General features: G+C 42.5%; 1 protein-coding gene across 1 annotated transcript in view; it reads right to left on the bottom strand.

The window, feature by feature from the left end:
- Window positions 1–13750, bottom strand: part of krtcap3 (keratinocyte associated protein 3) — a 29587-nt gene extending 15837 nt beyond the window's left edge. Inside the window, exons 1-2 of the mRNA XM_078405892.1 lie at window positions 13682–13750; window positions 2896–3080 (exon numbers count right to left, since the gene is read on the bottom strand). Coding sequence (XP_078262018.1) covers window positions 2896–3080; window positions 13682–13694 — 198 coding nt within the window. The 5' untranslated portion in view covers window positions 13695–13750. The remainder of the gene's footprint in view (window positions 1–2895; window positions 3081–13681) is intronic.
- Between the last annotated feature and the right edge of the window lie 9610 nt (window positions 13751–23360).

The following is a 23360-nucleotide window of genomic DNA, read 5'->3' on the forward strand; positions in this document are numbered from 1 at the left end:
ATAGGTGATCCTTTTCCAATGTTCTATAGATTCAGGATCAGTTCCTGTGGATTGGAGGGTAGCTAATGTTATCCCACTTTTTAAGAAAGGAGGGGGAGAGAAAACAGGGAATTATAGACCAGTTTGCCTGACATCGGTGGTGGAGAAGATGCTGGAGTCAATTATAAAAGATGAAATAGCGGTACATTTGGATAGCAGTAACAGGATTGGTCCGAGTCTGCACGAATTTATAAAGAGAAAATCATGCTTGACTAATCCTCTGGAAATTTTTGAGGATGTAACTAGGAAAATGAACAAGGGAGAGCCAGTGGATGTAGTGTACCTGGACTTTCAGAAAGCCTTTGATAGGTTCCCACATAGGGGACTAGTGGGCAAAATTAGATCAAATGGTATTGGGGGTAGGGTACTGACAGGAAATAAAGAGTAGGGATTAACTGGTCCCTTTCAGAATGGCAGGCAGTGACTAAAGGGGTACCCAAGGCTCAGTGCTAGGACCGCAGCTATTTACAATATACATTAATGATTTAGATGAAGGGATTAAAAGTAACAATAGCAAATTTGCAGATGACAATTTGCAGATGCTGGGTGGCAGTGAACTGTGAAAAGGATGCTATGAGGATGCAGGGTGACTTGGACAGGTTGGGTGAGTGGGCAGATGCATGGTAGATGCAGGTTAATGTGAGCTTATCCACTTTGGTGGCAAGAACAGGAAGGCAGATTATTATCTGAATGGTGTCAAGTTAGGAAAAGGGAACGTACAATGAGATCTGGGTGTTCTCGTGCATCAGTCACTGAAAGGAACATGCTGGTACAGCAGGCAGTGAAGAAAGCCAATGGAATGTTGGCTTTCGTAACAAGTGGAGTTGAGTATTGAGAGGTCTTTCTCCAGTTGTACAGGAACTTGGTGAGACCACACCTGGAGGATTGTGTGCAGTTTGTCTCCAAATTTGAGGAAGGACATTCTTGCTATTGAGAGAGTGCAGCGTAGGTTCACTAGGTTAATTCCCGGGATGGCGGGACTGTCATATGTTGAAAGAATAGAGCGACTGGGCGTGTATACACTGGAATTTAGAAGGATGAGAGGGGATCATATTGAAACATGTAAGATTATTAAGGGATTGGACAAGCTCGAGGCAGGAAACATGTTCCCGATGTTGGGGGAGTCCAGAACCAGGGGCCACAGTTTAAGAATAAGAGGTAGGCCATTTAGAACGGAGATGAGGAAAGCTTTTTCACCAAGAGAGTTGTGAATCTGTGGAATTCTCTGCCTCAGAAAGCAGTGCTGGTCGATTCACTGGATGCTTTCAAGAGAGTTTGGATGGATCTCTTAAAGATAGCGGAGTCAAGGGATATGGGGAGAAGGCAGGAACGGGATACTGATTGTGGATGATCAGCCATGATCACAGTGAATAGCAGTGCTGGCTTGAAGGGCCGAATGTCCTACTCCTGCACCTACTGTCTATTAATCATGCACATGATCAATAATGACCACTCCTGCTTCCAAATGGTTTGCTCGTTGGACAAGAACCAGTATGGATATTGGATTATTATTACCACGTGTATCGAGGTACAGTCAAGAACTTTGATTTACATAAATCATACCATACATGATTAGAAGCAAAACTATATAGGAGTACAACAGATGGTGCAAAAAGAGGAAAGAAAGAGTAAAGAACAGTGTTACAACTATGGAGAAAGTACAGATTAAGAAAAGCGCATGGGTCACATAGAGGTAGATTGAGAGATAGGAAATGTTTGCATATACATTAATTGACAACCTCTTAAGAGTCTGAAAACAATGGTTACGAAGCTGTTCTTGAATCTGTGAAAAGGAAATGTCCACGCTGTGTGAGGTTCATTAAGGCTATCAATATTCATGTGTATGAACTGCAGATGTTGGTTTATACAGAAGACCGACACAAAGTGCTGGAGCAACTCAGTAGGTCAGGCAGCTTCTCTACCTTAGGGACCATCCCTTTTCTCTTGAGATGCTGCCTGACCCACTGAGTTACTCCAACATTTTGTGCCTATCTTCAGCCCCTTTATTTATGTCCAGCCCAGTCTCAGGACAAGATGACAGGAATACAAAGCAAGTAAGAGCTTCACAGTGAATACCTCAGAACAATGTTTAACATCCCTTCCTCCCATACATATACTGCTATCGGGGGAGAAAAGCACAAGGGGTGGCCCGGGGACATTAGAAGAAATTGGGAATCAAGATACCCACTCCACTCGCTTCCATGGTGATTTCATGGTGGAAGGCAAGCCCATATCAAACCAGAGCAAGCCCTGATCAAATAGCTCACTAACTTTTACTTGACAACTTCACGTGTAATCTGCATCAATTGATTAATGTAAAGAATGGTTTTTGAGGGAAATCAAAATCAGAGTTTTATAATTGGGACAGGATCGGCATTTTTGTATTTGGCTCCTTTCTTCCAGGTGGCAGATTCCATTCCCACTCCTGTGTCCTGAACCGGTCTCATAGTCTGCTGCCATGCTGAGGGAGATGGTACATTATCAACGATGCCATTTCCCATGAGAGTTAAGGAAATGAGTCAACATTTACTAATATGTGTACGCAAAAGATCTGGTCAGTATTTATCACTCAGCAAAATTAGTATTACTAAAATTAATGATTGGTTTATTATTATATTGTGGTTATGGAAATTTGCTCTATATGCTATAATTGGTTGATATATTTCCTAAGTCAATGAAAACACAGTATTTCATTGGCTTTAAACTATTCTGACATATTAGGATCATGAAAACATTTCACGAGACCATAGGAATCAATTCTTGGTATTGGCATTGGTTTATTCACCCAAGAAATGTAACTATACACCATGCAGGAAGATAAATCACTCCCACGATAAAGCAAACAAACGGACTCACCAATAAACCAGAGATGACAGAAATTATATTGGCAACTGAATACTCTATCGTCATATGGTCCTTGGGCTTTGAAATGTGCCTGAGGACTGTTCCATGGACAATTGCGCCAATGATGAAGTTGATGTGCCCAATAAAAATTAGTGCAATGCCCTTCTTCATCAGCTGCCGGGGGCCACTCACTTTATCTGTTGGATCAGAAGAGAACATCCACTTCAGTGATAGAGTTGTACAGCACAGTAACACAGACCTTTCAGCCCATCTAATCCAAACTCATTCTACCCAACTATATTAATCTGGTTGGATCAGATGCCAAGGATGTGAAGCACAAAAACAATCAAATAGAAGCTGGATGTTGCAACAAAATATATTTTCATATCTGCATTTTGTGCTGCAATGGATGGAATATATTAGATTGGAAAGAGTGCACACAAATCATTGATTAAACTGAAAGCATTGATGGATCACTTTACCTCGCTTTTTACCACCTTCAGTGAAGAGATGAGGTAATATGATCGAAACAATCTTTTCAGGTGAAGCATGAAAATCTCAGAGTTTTTGGTCAATTCTCCCCAACACCGCTTTTTTGGGCTGTGCATTAGTTTCAGTATTGTAATACTCTAGTCACGTACTTTGGACACATTATTTTATTGGCCCATATAAATACACATTGTTATTACAATACGAAATAGATGTAGGTTTTATTGAGCCTGCTCCAAAGTTCATTAGGTTGTGCCTGACACTCTGCTCTGCTCAAGTGCTCTGACATTCAGTTCTTCTCAAATCAGTTTCCTGCCCGATCATCACATTCCCAATTTTCATTGTGACCCAAAAGTCTATGTATCTTAGTTTTTAATGCATTCATTGTCTGTGCATCCACAATGTTGGCTCTGCTCTTTGATTTCTATGAGAGAGAGGAGAAGCTAACTGGATAGCTCTTTCATATGTGCTGACACAGCTACAAATGACACAATTGATTCATTCCAGGCAGTGTCATTCAAGGAACTGAAATGGGAAGATCAGAGGTATGGTTTGTGCTGCAAGGTTAGTATTGAGGATAGAGTTTGGATTTGTTCTATGCAATCTGGCTATCAACCCTCCTGAGATTCATAATTTTGAACTTCTTTGTCAAGTCCCCATTATGAGAGAAAACTAGTTTCTCCAATACAATGAAAGCTATAAACTGGAAGTAATCAGTAGGCAGGCAGAATCTGTGGTTGGCGATAGGAAGTTTTTACAATCTTTCCATGCTACTGAAATTCTCATCCCTACCCATTACCAGTAAATCTACCGCACAACTTCTTCAAGGTCCAGGTACATTTCTGTTTAAATGTGGTGCCTAAAAAACATCAACTGAGGTTTTAAACAGTACTTTATAAATATTTAAAACAACTGCCACATTTTTGTGTTCTGTGCCTCTATTGTTAAAGCTGCCATATTTGACCAGACTCCACACTATTGACTCCATCTACATTTCACGCTGCCTTGGAAAAGCAGCCAACATAATCAAAGACGTCCCACTGGTAGACTCAGAAGTGATCTTATTGAAACATAAACAGTGAGGGAGGTTTGACCTCGGCCATTCCTCCTTCTCCCTGCTCCCATCTGGCAGAGATACAGAAGCTTGTTCTCCGCTGTCATCAGGCTTCTGAACGATTTTCCATAAGCAAGGGTACGGTTCAATTCACTGCTACCCCATTGTGGGTATTGGACTTTGTCTATGGAACTGATGCATTACAATGCCGAACATTACAAGCTATATTCTGCACTGTATCTTTCAGTTTGCTCTATCTATTGTATTTGTGTTTGACTTGATTGTATTTATGTATGTTATATCTGATCTCTTTTGGATAGCATGCTGAACAAAGCTTTCACAGTACCTAGGTACACATGACGATAATAAATCTAAACCTTTGGAGAGTTGACACCAATCAATAGTCAATAGTCAATAGTCGTTTATTTGTTACATACACATAAATGTGTAGTAAAATGAAACATTACCCGCAGTTGAACAATAAGACCAATGACACCCGCGCCATCTTTGTTTTCAAGGATCTTCACCACACCAGTGATGGTAAATCCTTCAGTTATCCTATCCCTCTCGAACTATTGATAGTGAGGGAAAATGTTCCCATTTTCAAATATAACTAGTAGGATGGAAGACATCCATTCTGCATCACATAGGATTCATGGCTAGTATCTTTCAAGTAAGAATTCACTGACAATTGGAGATACACAAATTAATACTCAATAAAGGCGATAAAAATACAGTAAGGCTCAACTCTGGCCATTCTTGCTTTGAAGTTTCTGGGGCAATGTTTACTGTTGACGGCAGTCAGTCTTCCTCATTTAGATGCAGCTGCAATGGTTCATAGGTTCGATTGGTAAAATAAAGGAGTTAAATGAAAAAGGTGGAGCAGGTTGTGAGATTGGGTCGTTATTTATTGGACTATAGTAGAGTCAGAGGTGATCTTACTGAGATATAAATACTGAGGGGGTTGACAGGGTGGGTAGCAAGAAGGTGTTTCCCTATCACAGGTGTTTACCATTTGGGGGCATAATTTCAGGATAAAGGGGTCATTGATTTAAGATAGAGATGAGGAGGAGTTCATCTGTCATAGTCATGAATCTTTTGAATTCTCTACCCCAGAGAACTGAATAGATGATCAATGAATACATCCAAGGTGGTGAAAGGCAGCCATTTAAGTATAGGGTATTAAAGAGTAAGCCAAGAAATGACTTAGAGGCCAAGATTGCGTCAGCTTTGATCTTCAGGAATAGTAGAGCAGTTTTGAGGGGCCAAGTGGCTTATACTTTCTCCTGGCTTTTGTGCTCTATGGCTCATCTCTTTCAGCACCATAATGATTTTAAAATGGTAGCCTCATTTTGTAGAATAAAGGGCTGCCTTGGCTGAAAATTAGGCTCCACATTTTCTCACACTTGGTCTTCAGGTGATATCCCAACAGCTCAGCACTAATGGCTCCTTCCAGACCCCCATCTTTGTAGCAACTCAAAACAATAAATACAGTGAATGTTTCAAATGCACAATCATATACTGGCTCCAGCAGAGCACCTTTCCCATCATGCCTTGTAATTATTTTGCATCTTGAAAGTTAGTAATAGCACAACATTATCAACACCATTAATATTCAGCAATTTCTCACTTAACACTTCAAATGCATAGTTTCATTTAAATCCAGATTAAATACAGATTTGCATATCATACCCCTCTGACCTGCCAATTCTCTCTAAACCCACTAGGCTTGGCCCTGCTCTCTGCCTGCTTCCTCTGAAATGACTTTGGGATATTTACCTAGGTTAAAGGCACCATACATAGCAACTCATTGCTGATAGTATGATCTAATTATATGGACCTAAGATTTTGGAAAGCAATTATTCACTCAACGGAAATCAACACAACAGGTGTAGATAGATTTCCCAGCATGTGTTCTATTCGCTTTAATGAAAAGCTGATGAATGGTCCTAGTTGCTGTCAAGAATGTCTTCAATTATTTCAGTCTGATTAAGTAGGTAACCACACAGAACTGAAAACAGCCATGGTTGAAATCTTTTCCAGAATCATAAGAGCATAACACCACAGAACACAGCCAGGTAGCCATCAAATCTATGCCACCTCTAAGGACAATGTCTTCTGTTATTTTCTGATAACACAAATTATTTTCCCCTCCATCAAACACCCTTTTCAAAGACCCAATTAACTATTTTTCTTCTGCTTCGTTCCTGACCTCAAATCTGACCTGTTGGAATACTTGTCACTCAACTGATAATCTCTTGTATTTATTTAGTATCTTTAATGAAGCAGAACATCCATAGGCTTTTTTTATTGGAATGTTTCCAAATACCATTCAACACTGAGCCAAGTACATGTGGGTTTGCAACAGTAGAGAGGGGGTCAGAAGTGGTAGAGGAATTCCAAGGACAGAAGTGGTAGAGGAATTCCTTGAAATCTGAAAGCACATGGCGGTTCTGTCGCAGTGATAATCAGCAAGATGCCAGAGAGCTGCAAGGCATGGAGATTTGAAGGAGTCAGGGAGACCGAGTTGGGTACAGCCTTTCTAGGATTAGAAAACATTCATAGAATCTCAGCAGTAACAGCATTCCCTAGACATCCCAACGGATCTTTCCAGCTTTCCAATGATCGGTCGAGTAATAAAGCTATTCAAATCCATTTACGTTTCTCACTTTACATTGCATAACAGCCCACTAAATATTCTCAATAAAAACAGCAGCACGAGTATGTCACACACTTGTGACTTGATCTCAAGTTACATTTTTAATTTTCTTTCTGTTATTAAATTCCCTCCCATCCAGTGAGCCTGACTGGATGTGACCTCCTTCCAGCCACACCCACTTTGAGACCTTGAGACATAATTTTTCGGATTATCAACACAGTTTGTACTTTGATCTAAGAAGAGCAAAGGAAGCTGCATAAAGTGGTAAACGTTGCTGGTCCATGGTAATGGCCTCCCAACCATCAAAGGAATGCACAGGAGGTGCTACCTCAAGAAGGCAGCTAATCATCAAAGACCCACACGACACTGGCCACAAACTCTTTTCTTTGCTACCATCAGGAAAGTGGCACAGGCCTGAGAATTGCGACCTGCAGGTTCAGGAACATCTTCCATCAAACATTAGGTTCTTGAACCACCCTGCACAACCTTAACAACAACCCTACCTCAGCACTGAAGCCCTACTTACTTTGCACTACTATGGTTGCTTGATATAATGTCATAAGTAATAGGGACAGAACTATGCCATTCGGCCTATCAAGTCGACTCCGCCATTCAATCATGGCTGATCTATATCTCCCTCCTAACCCCATTCTCCTGCCTTCTCCCCATAACCCCTGATACCCGTACTAATAAAAAACTCATGGTTTTTGCACTATCATGGTCTAGTTTACTTAGAATTACTGATAATTTACTGTATATTTTTATAGTTCTTGCAAGTAACGTGCCCATAAAGCATCAGCAAATAAGAATTTCATTGTTCTGGTTTATATTCGGGGCATTGGCAAATAAACACTTTTGACTATCATAGGTATGCCATGTTATGTTTATGGACTGAGAATCGAGCAGTCACAATCAGGAATAAAAGCAGGCAAACAAGTAGTTGACGTCACCATAATGTTGCAAATACATTGCTGATAAAAGACTGAGAATCAAGGGTTTCTGGATGAGCTGTACTCCACCAAGGCCTTGCCTACATTTCAACAATTACCACACTTCAAAAGCATTTCATTAATCCTACTTAGAAACATAGAAAATAGGTGCAGGAGTAGGCCATTCGGCCCTTCGAGTCAGCAGCACAGGCCCATCTTTAGCAAGATGCAAGGAGCAGAAAAGCACAATAGAATTTTAATTCCTCCTCAGTTATCAAGGGAACTTCATTCAAATTTTTCTTGACGCGATAAAACTATGCGGAGTTCGTACATTCTCCGTGAATGTGTGGGTTTCCCTAGGGTGCTACGGTTTCCTCCCACATGCCAAAGATATGCAGGTCGATAGGTTACTTAGCCCAAATTGCCCCTGGTGTCTTGGTGAGTGGTAATATCTGGGAGTGGGGTCAGTTGATGAGAGTGTGGATAGAATAATAAAAAGGGATTCATGCAGGATTTGTGTCTATGGATGTTTGATGGTTGGTGTGAACTCAGTGGGCTGAGGTGGATGCATCTGTGACTCTAAAAAAGCATTTTAATTCTTCGGAATAACATTTCTTAATTTAAGTGAGGTATGGCCAACTTTCAGAGTATGAGAGAAAGTCTCGCTCAAGTTGATTTGAGCAGGATGTTTGAGGACAAAGGAACATCAGCCATGTGGGATGTTTTTAAAAGTGTGATGACAAAAGCTCAGGATTTGCATATCCCTGTTAGAGTGAAGGGCAAGGCAGGCATACGTAAGGAAGCTTGGCTGATGATAGAAATAGAGGCTTTGGTTAAGAATAAAAAGGACGCTTGGGACAGGTATAGGAAGCTGGGATCAAGTGTATCCCTGGAGGACTTTCGGGAACTAAGGAGCAAAGTAAAAAAGGAAATCAGAAGGGCAAAAAGGGGCCAGGGGATAGCTCTGGCAGATATCATTCAGGACAACTCCAAGAAATGTTACAAATACATAAGATGGAAAAGGGTAACTTGAGAGAGTGGGACCCCTCAGGAATCAAAGAGGTCAACGTGCAGAGCCGCAGGAGATGGGCAAGGTCCTCAATTAGTATTTCTCCTCTATATTTACCGAGGAGAAAGACAGGATGACAGAGGAACTTGGAGCAGTCGATGGAAGTGTCTTGAGAGCAGTCAGTGTTACGTTCAAAGTGGCGCTGAAGGTACTATCATGTATGAAGGTAGACTAATCTCCAGGGCCTGATTTATATATATCCGAAGATATTGTGGAAAACCAGAGAAGAAATTGCGGGAGCCCTGGTTGAAATTTACGAGTCGTCTTTAAACAGGAGAGGTGTCAGAAGACTGGAGGGTGGCAAATGTTGTGCGTTTATTCAAGAAGGGCTGCAGGGAAAATGCTGGGAACTATAAGCCAGTGAGCTTAACATCTGTAGTTGGAAAGTTACTAGAGGGTATTCTGCGGGATGGGATACGCAGGAATTTAGACGAACAAGGACTGATTAGGGATAGTCAGCATGGTTTTGTACATGGGAGGTCGTATCTCACAAATCTGATTGAGTTTTTTGAAAACGTGACCAAAAAGGTCGATAAGGGCTGAGTTGTAGATGTTGTAAATATGGACTTCAGTAAACCATTCAACAAGATTCCTCATGGTAGGCTGCTCTGGAAGGTTAGATCACAGGGGATCAAAGGAGAAATAACTGAATGGATAGAAAATTGGCTTCATGAAAGGAATCAGAGGGTGATGGCGGAAGGTTGCTTCTCCGACTGAGGCCTGTGAATAATGGTGCACCTCAGGGTTCAGTGCTGGGCCCTTTACTTTGTCATCAATATCAATGATTTGTATGAGAACACGGCAAGTTTGCAGATGATACAAAAGTGGGTTATTTTGCAGATAGTGAAGATGGCTGTGAAAAATTGCAGCAAGATCTTGATCAATTGGCCAAATGGGCTGAAGAATGGTTGATAGAATTTAATGCAGAAAAATGTGAGGTGTTGCATTTTGAGAAGTCTAACATGGGCAGGACCTACACAGTGAATGGTACGGCTCTGGGTAGTGATGTAGAGCAGAGGGATCTAGGAATGCATGTGCATAGCTCCCTGAAGGTGTAGTCGCAGGTAGATCGGGTGGTCAAAAAGACTTTTGGCGCATTGGCCTTCATCAGCCAGAGTATTGAGTATAGAAGTTGGGAGGTCATGTTGCAGTTGTTCAAGACGTTGGTGAGGCGACATTTAGAGTAGTGTTCAGTTCTTGGCACCTTGTTATAGAAAAGATGTTGTCCAGCAGGAAAGGGTACAGAAAAGATTTACGAGGATGTTGCCAGGAAAAGCGGGTCTGTACTATAGGCAGAGGTTGAGTAGGCTGGGACTCTATTCCTTAGAATGCAGGAGGATGAGGTGATCTAAGAGAGATGTATAAGATCATATGAGGAATAGATCGGGTACATGCACAGTCTCTTGCCCAGAGTAGGTGAATCGAGGACCAGAGGACATAGGTTTAAGATGAAGGGGAAAAGATTTAACAGGAATCTGAGGTGTAACATTTTCACACAAAGGATGATGGATGTATGGAACAAGCTGCCAGAGAAGGTGATTGAGGCAGGGACTATCCCAACATTTAAGAAGCTGTTAGACAGGTACAAGGATAGGACAGGTTTGGAGGTATATGGACCAAATGCTGGCAGGTGGGACTAGTTTAGCTGGGACATGTTGGCCGGTGTGGGTAAGTTGGGCCGAAGGGCCTGTTTCCACACTGTATCACTCCATGACTCTCTCTATAACTAAGTAACAAAAAATACCTTGAATAATGTAGAATGGAAAGACTTATAGTACCTATAATTTTATTATCACCTAATTTTACAAAATTATAAGAGTGAAGGATCCATTTGGACACTCGTTCCCTGTAGACTCAATAAAAATGGAGAAGCAAGAGACTATAGATGCCTGAATCTTGTGCAAAAATACAAAACTAATTGCGAGAGGAACACAGCAGATTAGGGTAGACACAAAATGCTGGAGTAACTCAGCGGGACAGGCAGCATCTCTGGAGAGAAGGAATGGGTGACGTTTCGGATCAAGACCTTCAGAGAGCCACCCTGGTCGGTTACAGCTCATTCCACTACCTTTATACAAATTAACATAAATTTATGGGCACTGGTATTGAATTCTCTGGTGCATCAAATAATTTGTTCCTAGTCATCATATTCATAAATATCGCCATTAAATTCCCCCAGAGCTTCTTTTGTTCTCCAGAAAACAACCACAGCCAACTCACTCATTCGTCATAACCTTTCATATGGTCACACCTCTCAATCAAATTATATTTTCCACTTACTTCACCACCTGACAGGTCCACTGATTTTTATTTCCTGCAAAAGACAGCATCCTCCCCCGCTTTCAGCCACAGCAACTTTTTTATAATTTAAATAACAAGGGTCCCTGCATTTGTTTAGATCATTGATAAGTTCTTTGTAAAGTAAGGTATGGATTATTGATCTCCTGCAGCAGCCAAGGAACTGAAAAATAAGTCAACCATTGTTCCTCACCTTTTCTCACTCGGACAATTTTGTGTCCAATTCTACTGACCAAGGGTTTTTACTATGTTCATTTTGCTACAATAAATTAGAGGCAGGAAACATGTTCCCAATGTTGGGGGAGTCCAAAACAAGGGGCCACAGTTTAAGAATAAAGGGTAGGCCATTTAGAACTGAGATGAGGAAGAACTTTTTCAGAGAGTTGTGAATCTGTGGAATTCTCTGCCTCAGAAGGCAGTGGAGGCAAATTCTCTGAATGCATTCAAGAGAGAGCTAGATAGAGCTCTTTAGGATAGCGGAGTCAGGGGGTATGGGGAGAAGGCAGGAACGGGGTACTGATTGAGAATGATCAGCCATGATCACATTGAGTGGCGGTGCTGGTTCGAAGGGCCGAATGGCCTCCTCCTGCACCTACTGTCTATTGATAGTGGGTGGCACAATGGTGCAGTTGGTAGAGCAACTGCCTCAGGACACCAGAAACCTGGGTTCAATCCTGACCTCAGGTGCTGTCTGTGTGGAGTTTGCACATATTCCCTATTTCCTCATAGGTTTCCTCCAGGTGCTCTGGTTTCATTCTACTCTCCCATGAGATGCGGGGTTGGTATGCTGATCAACCATTGTAAATTACTCCTAGGGGTTAGGTGATTGGTAGAATCTGGAGAAAGTTGATGGGAATGAGGGAAGAAAAAAAATGGTGACACAGGAAACTTTGGGAGTCTTAAGCAAAAGCAAACTGCTGGAGGAACTTGGGCCGATTGGCACCAACCCAATATGCAATTTGTCCATTTCCCTCACAGATCCTTCCAGATCCAGCGGAGTTTCTCCAGAGTTTTTTTTTTTTGCATTAAAAAATTAGATTGTCAGATTGGTGGAAATAAATGGTTGATGGCTGGCATGGACTGTGGACCAAAAGGATTGTTTTCATGTTGTACCTATTACCCTTTGACTCCCTCATCGCCCTCATCACCCCTTCATTTACCTTGGGAAATGCATCTTACAAAATTCCTACACATTCCTGATCAAACAATTTGATATATAAAACAATATTTTCCACCGAGTGACCAATAAAATGGAAGTATCTGATCTATGGAGTCAGAAGAGATTGCAGATGCAAGCCCTGAGCAAAACACAAACTGCAGGAAGAACCCAGTGAGACAAACAGCACCTGCAAAGGGAGTGGACAGATGCTGTTTTGGGTTGGGACCCTTCTTCAGACTGATAGAGCAGGGAGGGGAAAGCTGGAAAAGATTTTGGGCTGGGGCAAAGCCTGGCAAGATGATGTATGGATGTAAATGGTGGGGTAGGGGTTAATAGAAGATGGGCCGATAGTGACAAAGGCTCAAAGTGAAAAGGGTGCAGAAGGGCATCGGATATGGGAAAAGAGGAGGGGTGATAAGGAGGTGAAGTGTTGTCAGAGGGAGCGATATTGTGGAACGGGATAATGGGGAGGGGCAAGAGAAAGGATAAATGGGAAATTGGAGACTTGGAATAGGCAGGAGTGAGAGAAGAGAGCAGGAGGAGGGGGTAGGAGCAGGTGATGGTAGTGACAGGAGAAATATGTGCCCGGCGAGGGACAAAAAAAAGTGAAAAGGGGTCAGGTGGGATTTTCCTCAAAGTTGCGAAATTCAACGTTGATACGAAACCTATGTCGTAAACAAAAGTTACTCCTGCACCGACTCTTTGAACGATTTATCAAATTAGATCCACTCCCTTACTGGATTGCCTTAAGATTTAAAGTTCTTCGTTGAAAGTTTACACGATGCTTTCGAGATCACAGTATTTTGAACACAATGAATGGGTCATTCGTGAGCAGAAACAATTGTTACATTGGGGACAGAACTGCTCATACGATTCCTCGTCCAAAGAAGAAGGGGTCTCGACCCGAAACGTCACCCACTCCTCCTCTCCAGAGGCGCTGCCTGTCCCGCTGAGTTACTCCAGCATTTTGTGTCTATCCCCGTACACAAAAGTTGATTGAATAAGTGCTTCAGCTCTGCCTCTGCTGCCTCCCCACACAGCTCCCCCTCCCTGCAGATCGGTCCGTCCCTCCCCACAGAGCAAGGCAGCCCATCCCTCTCCCCTCTCCCCTCTCCTCTCTCCCCTCACCCCACACACTCACCGAAGCCGCACATGCCGCCCCGAGCCCAGCCCAGACCAGGCCGCTGCCGCTGCCGCACCTTTGCCAGGTACTGCGCTGACGTCAGCGCTCACCTCGGCACCGGAAATCACTTCTGAGAGAAGCCACTTCCGCAAGTGGCAACATGTCACCCCACCCCACTGGCAACATGTCACCCCACCCCACTGGCAACATGTCACCCCACCCCACTGGCAACATGTCACCCCACCCCACTGGCAACATGTCACCCCACCCCACTGGCAACATGACACCCCACCCCACTGGCAACATGTCACCCCATCCCACTGGCAACATGTCACCCCACCCCACTGGCAACATGTCACCCCACCCCACTGGCAACATGTCACCCCACCCCACTGGCAACATGTCACCCCACCCCACTGGCAACATGTCACCCCACCCCACTGGCAACATGACACCCCACCCCACTGGCAACATGTCACCCCATCCCACTGGCAACATGTCACCCTATCCCACTGGCAACATGTCACCCCACCCCACTGGCAACATGTCACCCCATCCCACTAGCAACATGTCACCCCATCCCACTGGCAACATGTCACCCCATCCCACTGGCAACATGTTACCCCATCCCACTGGCAACATGTCACCCCATCCCACTGGCAACATGCTAATCCATCCCACTGGCAACATGTCACCCCATCCCACTGGCAACATGTCATCCCATCCCACTGGCAACGTGTCACCCCATCCCACTGGCAACGTGTCACCCCCATCCCACTGGCAACATGTCCACACATCTCACACTCGCTGCAGCTGAGTAAACCGATGGAGGGCAGGCAGAGAGGGCAATTTAGCCAAGCGTTGCAGATGAAAACAAAACAAAAAGAATTTTGACCTTGAATTCTGAAACATAAACTGCTGGAAACATTCAGCAGATCTGGCAGTTTCTGTGGAGACACAGAAGATTGCAGATGCTACAATCCAGAGCAGAGTACAAACTACTGGAGGAACTCAAAGTTAACTTTGTAGGTCGAAGACTTCATCAGAACTGGGAAAGAGAAAACAAATTTGTATTATGGCGTGAGAATAGCCGCAGGTATTGCGTTAATAAATGTTTACTGGATGTTTTCAAGTTCATTTCTGGACAGATATATAGTCACCCCTCCCCCCGGCAAAAAAATGCCACGGAATAATGGTCTCAATAGCATTCATTCTGGCAAGGTCTCTGACCTGAAATCTTCTGATGTTCTCTCCACAGATACTTCCTGACCTGCAGAGTTTATTATTTTCTATTTTTATTTCAATTTTCAGCACCTGCATATGTAATTGCTCTTTGAAAGCACCACTCATGAATGAAATTATTCGCAAATGCAACTTTTAGAGGATGTTTAAAAGTCTTAACAGTTCTCGGGGTTGAACGCGAGATTGGGAATGGGGGGGGTGGGGTGGTGATAGGGGCCCCAGTCAGAGCCCGTGCCTTCCTTTTAGAGCTGAAGTGTGATGTCACGACATCACAGCAGATCATGAGGTTATTGGGGCAATCAAGAGAGTTTTATTGTCATAGGAACCGGGACCAGAATAAACCAAAATAGTAGGCTTGATCACAAGCTGCTCTAAGTAGCCATCTCGTCGACACTACAAATTCCTTCTCTTGGGATTCAGTACCAACCTCATTTACCCCAGTCTATCTGCATATTGAAATCCCGTTTGACAATTGTAACATTGTCTTTCTTACAAGCCGGTTGTATATTTGGTTTAGTTTAGTTTAGAGATACAGCACGGAAATAGGCTCTTCGACCCACCGAGTCCGCACCAACCAGCGATTCCCGCACATTAACACTACCCTACACACAATAGGGACAATTTTACACTTATACCAAGCCAATTAACCGTCTTTGGAATGTGGGAGCACACTGAAGATCTCGGAGAAAACCCACGCAGGTCACGGAAAAAACGTACAAACTCCATACAGACAGCACCCGTAGTCAGGATCGAACCCGGGTCTCCCGTGCTGCATTTGCTGTAAGGCAGCAACTTTACCGCTGCGCCACCGTGCCACCCGCTCTTCTGGAGACTTCACTAACTTCTCCTGCGCATCTTCCTTTAACTGAATCCATACTTTTCAATTTGTTGACACCCTCCTTCTCCCGACCATGGACCAATTGAATATTTGAGGCCTTCTTGACACAACACTTCCTGTAGATCATTTCAATGGAGGGGAGGTCAATACCTGTGATGGATCCATCACTTCCCACAGCCTCCATTCTTGGGCGTCCAAATTACTGAACCAGGCCATGATGCAACTAGTCAGTATGCTCTCTACCATATACCTGCAGGAGTTTAATAGACGGTCCGTTGACATGTTAAACGTCCTTAAATCTCTGAGGAAACAAAGGAGTTAATGATCTTTCTTTGTGTTTCATCAATGTATTGGGCCCAGGACAGATTATCAAAGGTGTGTGCTCGCACAGGAACTTGAAGACGCAGACTCTCTCAGTCACCATCCCACTGGGGGAGACCGGTTCATTGGCACTAGGCTTTCCCTTCCCGAAGTCAATCATCAACTCCTCGGGCTTGCTATGTTGAGAGTAAGGTTGTTGTTCTGGCAACATTCAATCAGATTGTTGATCTCCCTCCTGCACTCTGGCACATTGTGACCCATTATTCATCCAACAATGGTTGTATCTTCCACTCTGGACAGGCTTTTTGATGGCATCCACAATTTTCTCCTCTAGATTTCATCCCTCAAGCTTCTCTCTGGCTAGAGGCCTTCTCACAATGTCCCCTTAAGCAAATTCCCAGCCCACCTCTAGACTAGGGAGCTGGTCGTGATGGCTTCTCCACCTGTAGAATTTTGATAAACGTATTCAGCAACATGTTGCTTTTTATTCTGTATTTATTTCAGAGTTCCAACATCTGAAGGTGTTTTTATTTTTGTTTCATTCATCGCTCTTACAGGTCAGATCAGTTGGGGCTTTAGAGGAGGAAAGACAAATGTGCTCTTGTGCTCCCTATCAGGCCCAGTTCATTAACCAACATGATAAAGTATGTAATTGTGAATAGATAAAAGGTCATTTCCAAGTGCCCACAGTCTAATGGTCATTCTTGATTTGGGCAGCTGAACAAAGTATCAAGTCAACCACAGTTCCAGGAGATTGCAATGGATTGCATTTATGGTCCAGTACATATGGTTTCTGGGGAAAATCTGTTTTTTTGTTGCATTCTGCAAGTCTGATATAGTGCATGACCCATGTCTTAAATAATAGCCACCCCTTCTATCAGGTTAGAAAGTATGAATGCACCTTTGAAATTTTCCTTAGTCATAAGGGTCAGAGTCATAGTGTGGAAACAGGACCTTCGATCCAACTTGCCCACACTGGCCAACATGTCCCAGCTACACTAGTCCCACTTGCCCACGTTTGGTCCACATCCCTCCAAACCTGTCCTATCCATGTATCTGTCTAACTGTTTCTTAAATGTTGGGATAGTCCCTAACTCAACAACCTCCTCTAGCAGCTTTTTCCATACACCCATCATGCTTTGTGTGAAAAATCCTTAGATGGATAACACAGTCCATTCTCTCACAGGTCACACTGACCAACTATAATAGGAAAAGCCTTACATAGCACTATTCATGAATTTAAGATGTCTCTTTACTGACACTTAGAGACTTTATCAGGTCTCACAAACTGCATTGCGACGATGGTAAGATAGTACTTTAGTGATGTTACTACACTTTAGTTAAGACACAGAGAACAGGTTGGCTCTTTGAACAATATAAAGGGATCCGAGTTTGCCAATGTGGGCTTACCATTAGGCAGGAGGTACACAAAGCTGCGGTTCCACACCACCAGGTTCAGGAACAGTTTTTCTCCTACAAATGTCAGTTTCTTGAATCATTTTCCACAACCCTAATCCGACCTCAGCAACGTTACACTACAACCACCTTATGTACTGCAATCGGCTTGTTTTCTTATTCGGTTTCGCTCTAATGTGTTGGGGTTTTTTTGCAGTCTTCTTTTCACAATCTTGCAGAACCTATGTAAAATTTATATTTTTGTGTGTTGTCCGAGTCTATGTGCCAATGATGTGGCGGCAAGCAAGACTTGTATTGTACCTACACCTCACTGAACTAATGCAGATGACAATACGTTTAACTTGAGAGTAGTAGAGGATTTAGTTATCATTGCTGGTTTCTGTACCTTCAGTTACCAAAGCCACTTTAAAAACCAGTCCAGGACTACCTTTGAGCTGCACTGGTTCAGCGTGACATAATCTCTGTCCCAGAGGTGAACCCCTGAACCCAGATCGACATTCATTTAATAAAGGCCCAATTTATCTTCTCACGTGCGAAGATAGCACAAAGAGGGAGTAGTTGTCAGAGAAATTTTAAGCGGGTGGGAAATGATGCAAAACATTATATTAGTCACAGCTTACCACATTAAACCCAGGAACACCCTGTCAGGATTGCTCAGTAAAATGCTTAATGTTCTGCTCTTTATTCCTAGTTAATTAGTTTTAAGATAGTTAATCATTTACGATTCATTTATGTGCATGTACAGGTATCTCACTAATCCTTTCAGTGACAAATTACATTTACGTATGATTAAGGAAGTTTTAACATAAAAAGTAGACATAGCACAAATTATTTCTTATTGTGACAAACCAAAAATCATTCATTGCCCCACCTATCAGGATTAATGATCTACTTGGAAATGCAAGAGACTGCAGATGCTTGCATCAGGAGCAAAAGACAAACTCCTGGAGCAACTCAGTAGATTGAGCAGCATCTGTAGGGGACTAATGCAGGATGCTGACCAGAAATGTTGACATTCTGTTCAACCCGCTGAGTTCATCCAGCTGACTTCCAGAAGCACAGACATTTTAAAGGACAAGAGGACTGGAGGAAATTCCAGGGGGAAACATGGACTGCCAGAGTATTTGAAAGCAAGGATAAAGCTTTCAAATCAATGCCTTGCCAAATTTGGAATCAACATAGGTTCAATAAACAGCAGTGATGGATAAATGGGATAGTGCAATTTAAGGTGAGAATTTTATGATGACTGGTTCATCCTGATCATTGGAGACAATGCCTTTCAATATCCCAAACTCTAATGTAGGTGAAGGTCAAGTCTTTACAATCATTGTAACTGAGCAACATGGCATTCACTGTATAAACAATGGAATTATATTTAAAAATAACTCAGTTTGAAAAGTTAAACTTGTGACTCGTGGAGAATACGGCAGGGCTGACTTAATACCTCATTGGCTAGATGAACTTGAAAAAATGGTTTTCTGGAATTAGCCTCAACCAATTTGGACAATTGGCTAATTGCAGAATTGACTAATATGAGTAGATTCAGCAATTGGACTATGCATTACTCAAGAATTGCATTCCTAATGAATATTTGTTTTGAAGAGCATCTGCCTTTAATGAACCGCACAATAACTCTCCCTGAAATGTGGCTTGCAACTTCTCTCCCTCCTATTAAAACCTTTCAGCACCTATTCAATTCTACCATTGTCCCATTTTTAAAATGTTTGTAAAGAGTTCATACATTTTTTTATGGAAGGATTACTATAAATGCATCTGTTGTTTGCTTTGTACCTGTATAGCACGCTGACATTAAAATTGGATATTGCATTCCATTGATCTTATAGATCAATCAAATAAGGTACACTTGAAACTTTACCTGCAAGTCAAAAGATCCTACAATCTATTGAGTAAAAGGGAGAGTTGGTCACCTTAGGGGTCAGTGTAGTAATCAATGTGTGGCACCATGAGAACTGGGTGAGGTCTTAAATGAAAACTTCTCTTTCTTATTGCTGGTGATGTCAGGAGAGGGAACAGTGATGTCCCAAAGCATATTATTGAGGTGTTGGGAATCTTGAAGTGCTTAAAGTTGGATAAATCTAGAAACAAGGAACTGCAGATGCTGGTTTACAAAAAAAAAGTGCTGAAGTTACTTAGCAGGTCAGGCAGCATCTCTGGAGAACATAGATAGGTGACATTTCATATTGGGACCCTTCTTCAGACATTGTGGGGGAGGGGGTAAAGCTGGAAGAGAGGTAGCCCAGGACAAAGCCCGGCAGGCAACAGGTTAATACAGGTAAGGGTGGGGGTGATATGCAGATGGTTGGATCAAGACCAGAGATCAAAAGAGAGAAGGTGAGACACAAAAGGATTGAAGAGTTGCAATTGTAAATGATCTGGAAAGAATGCAGAAAGGATTTACATGAATGTTGCCAGGACTCAAGGGTCTGAATTATAGGGAGGGGATGGATTGGATGGAGGAAAGTGATGACCCTGTGATGGATTGGGATGAGTTCACTACTCTCTTTAGGTTCAGGAGGTCAAAAAGAGAGCAGGTACCAGATCAGGCTGTGATGCATCTTTTCAGAATACTTTCAAAGCATCTATAGAAGTTTGAGAGAATACTCAAGGGTAATGGCAAATCTTCTCAGGTATCCAAGTAATTTAATAGATGCATTTTTTTGTTCACCACATCCGTATGAAGGGACCAGGCTAGGCTGGTGATATGGATGCCAAGAAACCTGAAGCTATCACCGATCTCTGTGTAAGAAGGAACTGCAGATGCAACCGTAGACACAAAAAGCGGGAGAAACTCAGCGGGACAGGCAGCATTTCTGGAGAGAATGAATGGGTGACATTTTGGGTCAAGACCCTTCTTCAGACTGGTTAGGGATAAGGGAAACGAGAGATATAGACGGTGATGTGGAGAGATAAAGACCCATGAATGAAAGATATGCAAAAAAGTAATGATGATAAAGGAAACAGGCCATTGTAAGCTGTTTGTAGTGTGAAAATGAGAAGCAAGTGCGACTTAGGTGGGGGAGGGATAGAGAGAGATGGAATGCCAGGACTATCTTAAGTGAGAGAAATCAATATTCATACCACTGGGCTGTAAGGTGCCCAAGCTAAATATGAGATGCTGTTCCTCCAATTTGCGTTTAGCCTCACTCTGACAATGGAGGTGACAGAGGACAGAAAGGTCTGTGTAGGAATGGGAAGGAGAATTAAAACATCTGTTCAACCCCTCGACCTCTTTGGCCATCAACCAACACTTTCATCTTGCTGACATTGAGAGTAAAGACAGATTCATGATATCTTTCCTGTACAGAAGAGGTGTCAGATGACTTGAAAAGAAGTTAAAGTGGCACCTTTAATTAAATTGGTTAATATGGATACCAAGGAAATTACAGTGACCCTCAGACTATTCTCGATCGGACTTTGCTGTCTTTACCTTGCACTAAACGTTATTCCCTTATCATGTGAATCATAAAAATCACCTAGTCTAATGTCAATGGCAGGGAAGTTAGTAGAAAATTCCAAGGTACAGGATTTATGTTTTTGTTGAGGAAAAATCCAAACCAATTTGCTTAAATTGTTCAAGATGTTTAAGCATTTCGACAGTCCTCGTGGACTATAGGAAAACCTGGCGATGTCTCACATAAGCAAATGGTTAAAAAGATAAGAGTCATGGGATAGAGGGAAATTTGGAACCATTGGCTTGGTCGAGATACAAGGAACTGCAGATATAGACAAAGTGCTGGTGTAACTCAGTGGGTCAGGCAGCATCACTGGAGAACATGATAGGTGAGTCTGAAGAAGGGTCACGACCCGAAACGTCACCTATCCATGTTCTCTAGGGATGCTGCCTGACCCACCGAGTTACTCTGTCACTTTGTGTTTTTTTATAAACCAATGTTCTGCAGGAAGTCCAGCTGCTGATTTTTTAAAAAAAGTTCTCTAGTAACTCAGGTCAGGCAGCATGAGAGGATATGGATAGGTGACGTTTCAAGTTGGGACCTTTAAGACTCAATTGGCTTGGTAATTGGAGGCAGAGGGTGACAATTGTTTTTGAAATAGAAAACCAATGAGTATATTCCAGCTCTACCTGGAGCACGCTTGCATTATGTCTGTTGGAGTTACAGAAATTCATTGTTATAGAATTTACAAATCACTAGTCAAATTTGAGATGGGGTATAAAATGTGGGGGTTAAATAAACATTTTTTTTTCAACTCTTATCTCTTGATGTGTGTAAGATGACTGAGCTAGAAATGCACCATTTCCTCTCCCCAATAATGCGGGGGTGGGGGGAGGGTCTGTGTAGGAGACAAGGATAACAAGTTTACAGATGACATAAAAATGGGCCAATTGTTGATGGTGAGGGGGAAGAGTCGTTGATTGCATTGATCAGTTGGTAAAATGGGCAGAGAAAAGGCTGATGGAATTTAATCTCAAAACATGAGGCAATTTGTATCCATATTCTTTGGAATTTAGAAGAATTGGGAATGATCTTATTGAAACATATCCTAAGAGAGTTAGGCAGGTGAGGTGTTGAGATGTTTCCACTCTTGGAAAAGTCTCGAACAAGGGAACATTGTTACAGATAAGGTGAGTCATTCCAAGGAATTTAGTCTTAGTGAGGGTAGAATCTCTGAAATTCTGTAACACAGAGGGTTCTGGAGGCAATATCACTTTTGGAAAGAAACAGCTTTGAGGGCCATGTGGAACAAGCACCAGAGTTGAAGTCCAGGGCTGCTAGAGCCACAATCACACCAAACGATGGGACAGTGCTCGAGGAGCCAGTTGTTTACTGTTTCTATTATCTTGTGTCCTCTGAGAAAGTTAAACTATAGTTTAGAAGAATGAGGGGCAATCTTATTGAAACATGGAATTAGACAGGATAAATGCTGAAGGGACACATCACTTCATTAAACAGCATAATCTCAGAGTATGGGAGATGCAGCATTTCAGATGCAAGAAAGTTAGCTGAAATTTAGAAATCTTTGACGCAGAAAGCTATGCCAATAAAATCCCTGGTTATATTCAAGGCAGAAGCAGAGAATTCTAATCAATAAGGGGATTAAGGGTTCTGGGGAAAGGTTAGGAAAGTGGACAAGGAATGTTGAAATACTCAAGATCCTAGGGAATGGAAGAGCTGGCACAGCCAACTGAATAGCTTACTCCTGATCCAACTTCCTGCAGTGATATATTCTGGGAGGACTAATAAGGCTAGGGTATGTGCAATGAATGGGAGAATTCCTGGGTACTGAGAAAGAGAGATATAGGCATACATGTTTAAGGATCCCTGAAAACAGCAGCACAGGTAGGTAATATGGTTAAGAAAGCAGAGAGAATACATGCCTTCATTAGCTGGGCACAGAATATAAAAACAAAGTTAAGGCATAATTGTGTAAAACATGAATTAGGCTAACATCCGGAGTACTGCATGCAATCCTGATTGCACTGGAAAAGGTGCAGAGGAAATCCACTGGAGATATTGTCTGGAATGGAGCATTTCAACTGTGAGCTGAGATTGGAGAGAGTTTTTTCTTTGGAGTGAAGGTAGCAAAAGGGAGGGACCTTATTGCAGTAAAGGGCATAGTAAAAAAAAAAACTCCCACCCACCCTGAACCTACACCCCCCACCCCATCCTACAGGCAGTCATATACTAACAAGAGGCTTAAGAGGTTTAAGGTGGTTGAATTAGATTATTTGAGGATGCTTTCGTTCCCCCAGACCATAGCTGAAATCTGGAACTCACTGCCTAAGATAGAGGCAGATATTTAGAACATTTATAAACAATTAGATGATCACATAAAACATGGTGGCAGAAGAGTACTTTCCCACATTGTATGATTGTATGACAATCAGGCAGTGAGGAGCAG

The sequence above is a fragment of the Rhinoraja longicauda genome, chromosome 9 (assembly GCF_053455715.1).
Source record: "Rhinoraja longicauda isolate Sanriku21f chromosome 9, sRhiLon1.1, whole genome shotgun sequence".
Classification (NCBI taxonomy): domain Eukaryota; kingdom Metazoa; phylum Chordata; class Chondrichthyes; order Rajiformes; family Arhynchobatidae; genus Rhinoraja; species Rhinoraja longicauda.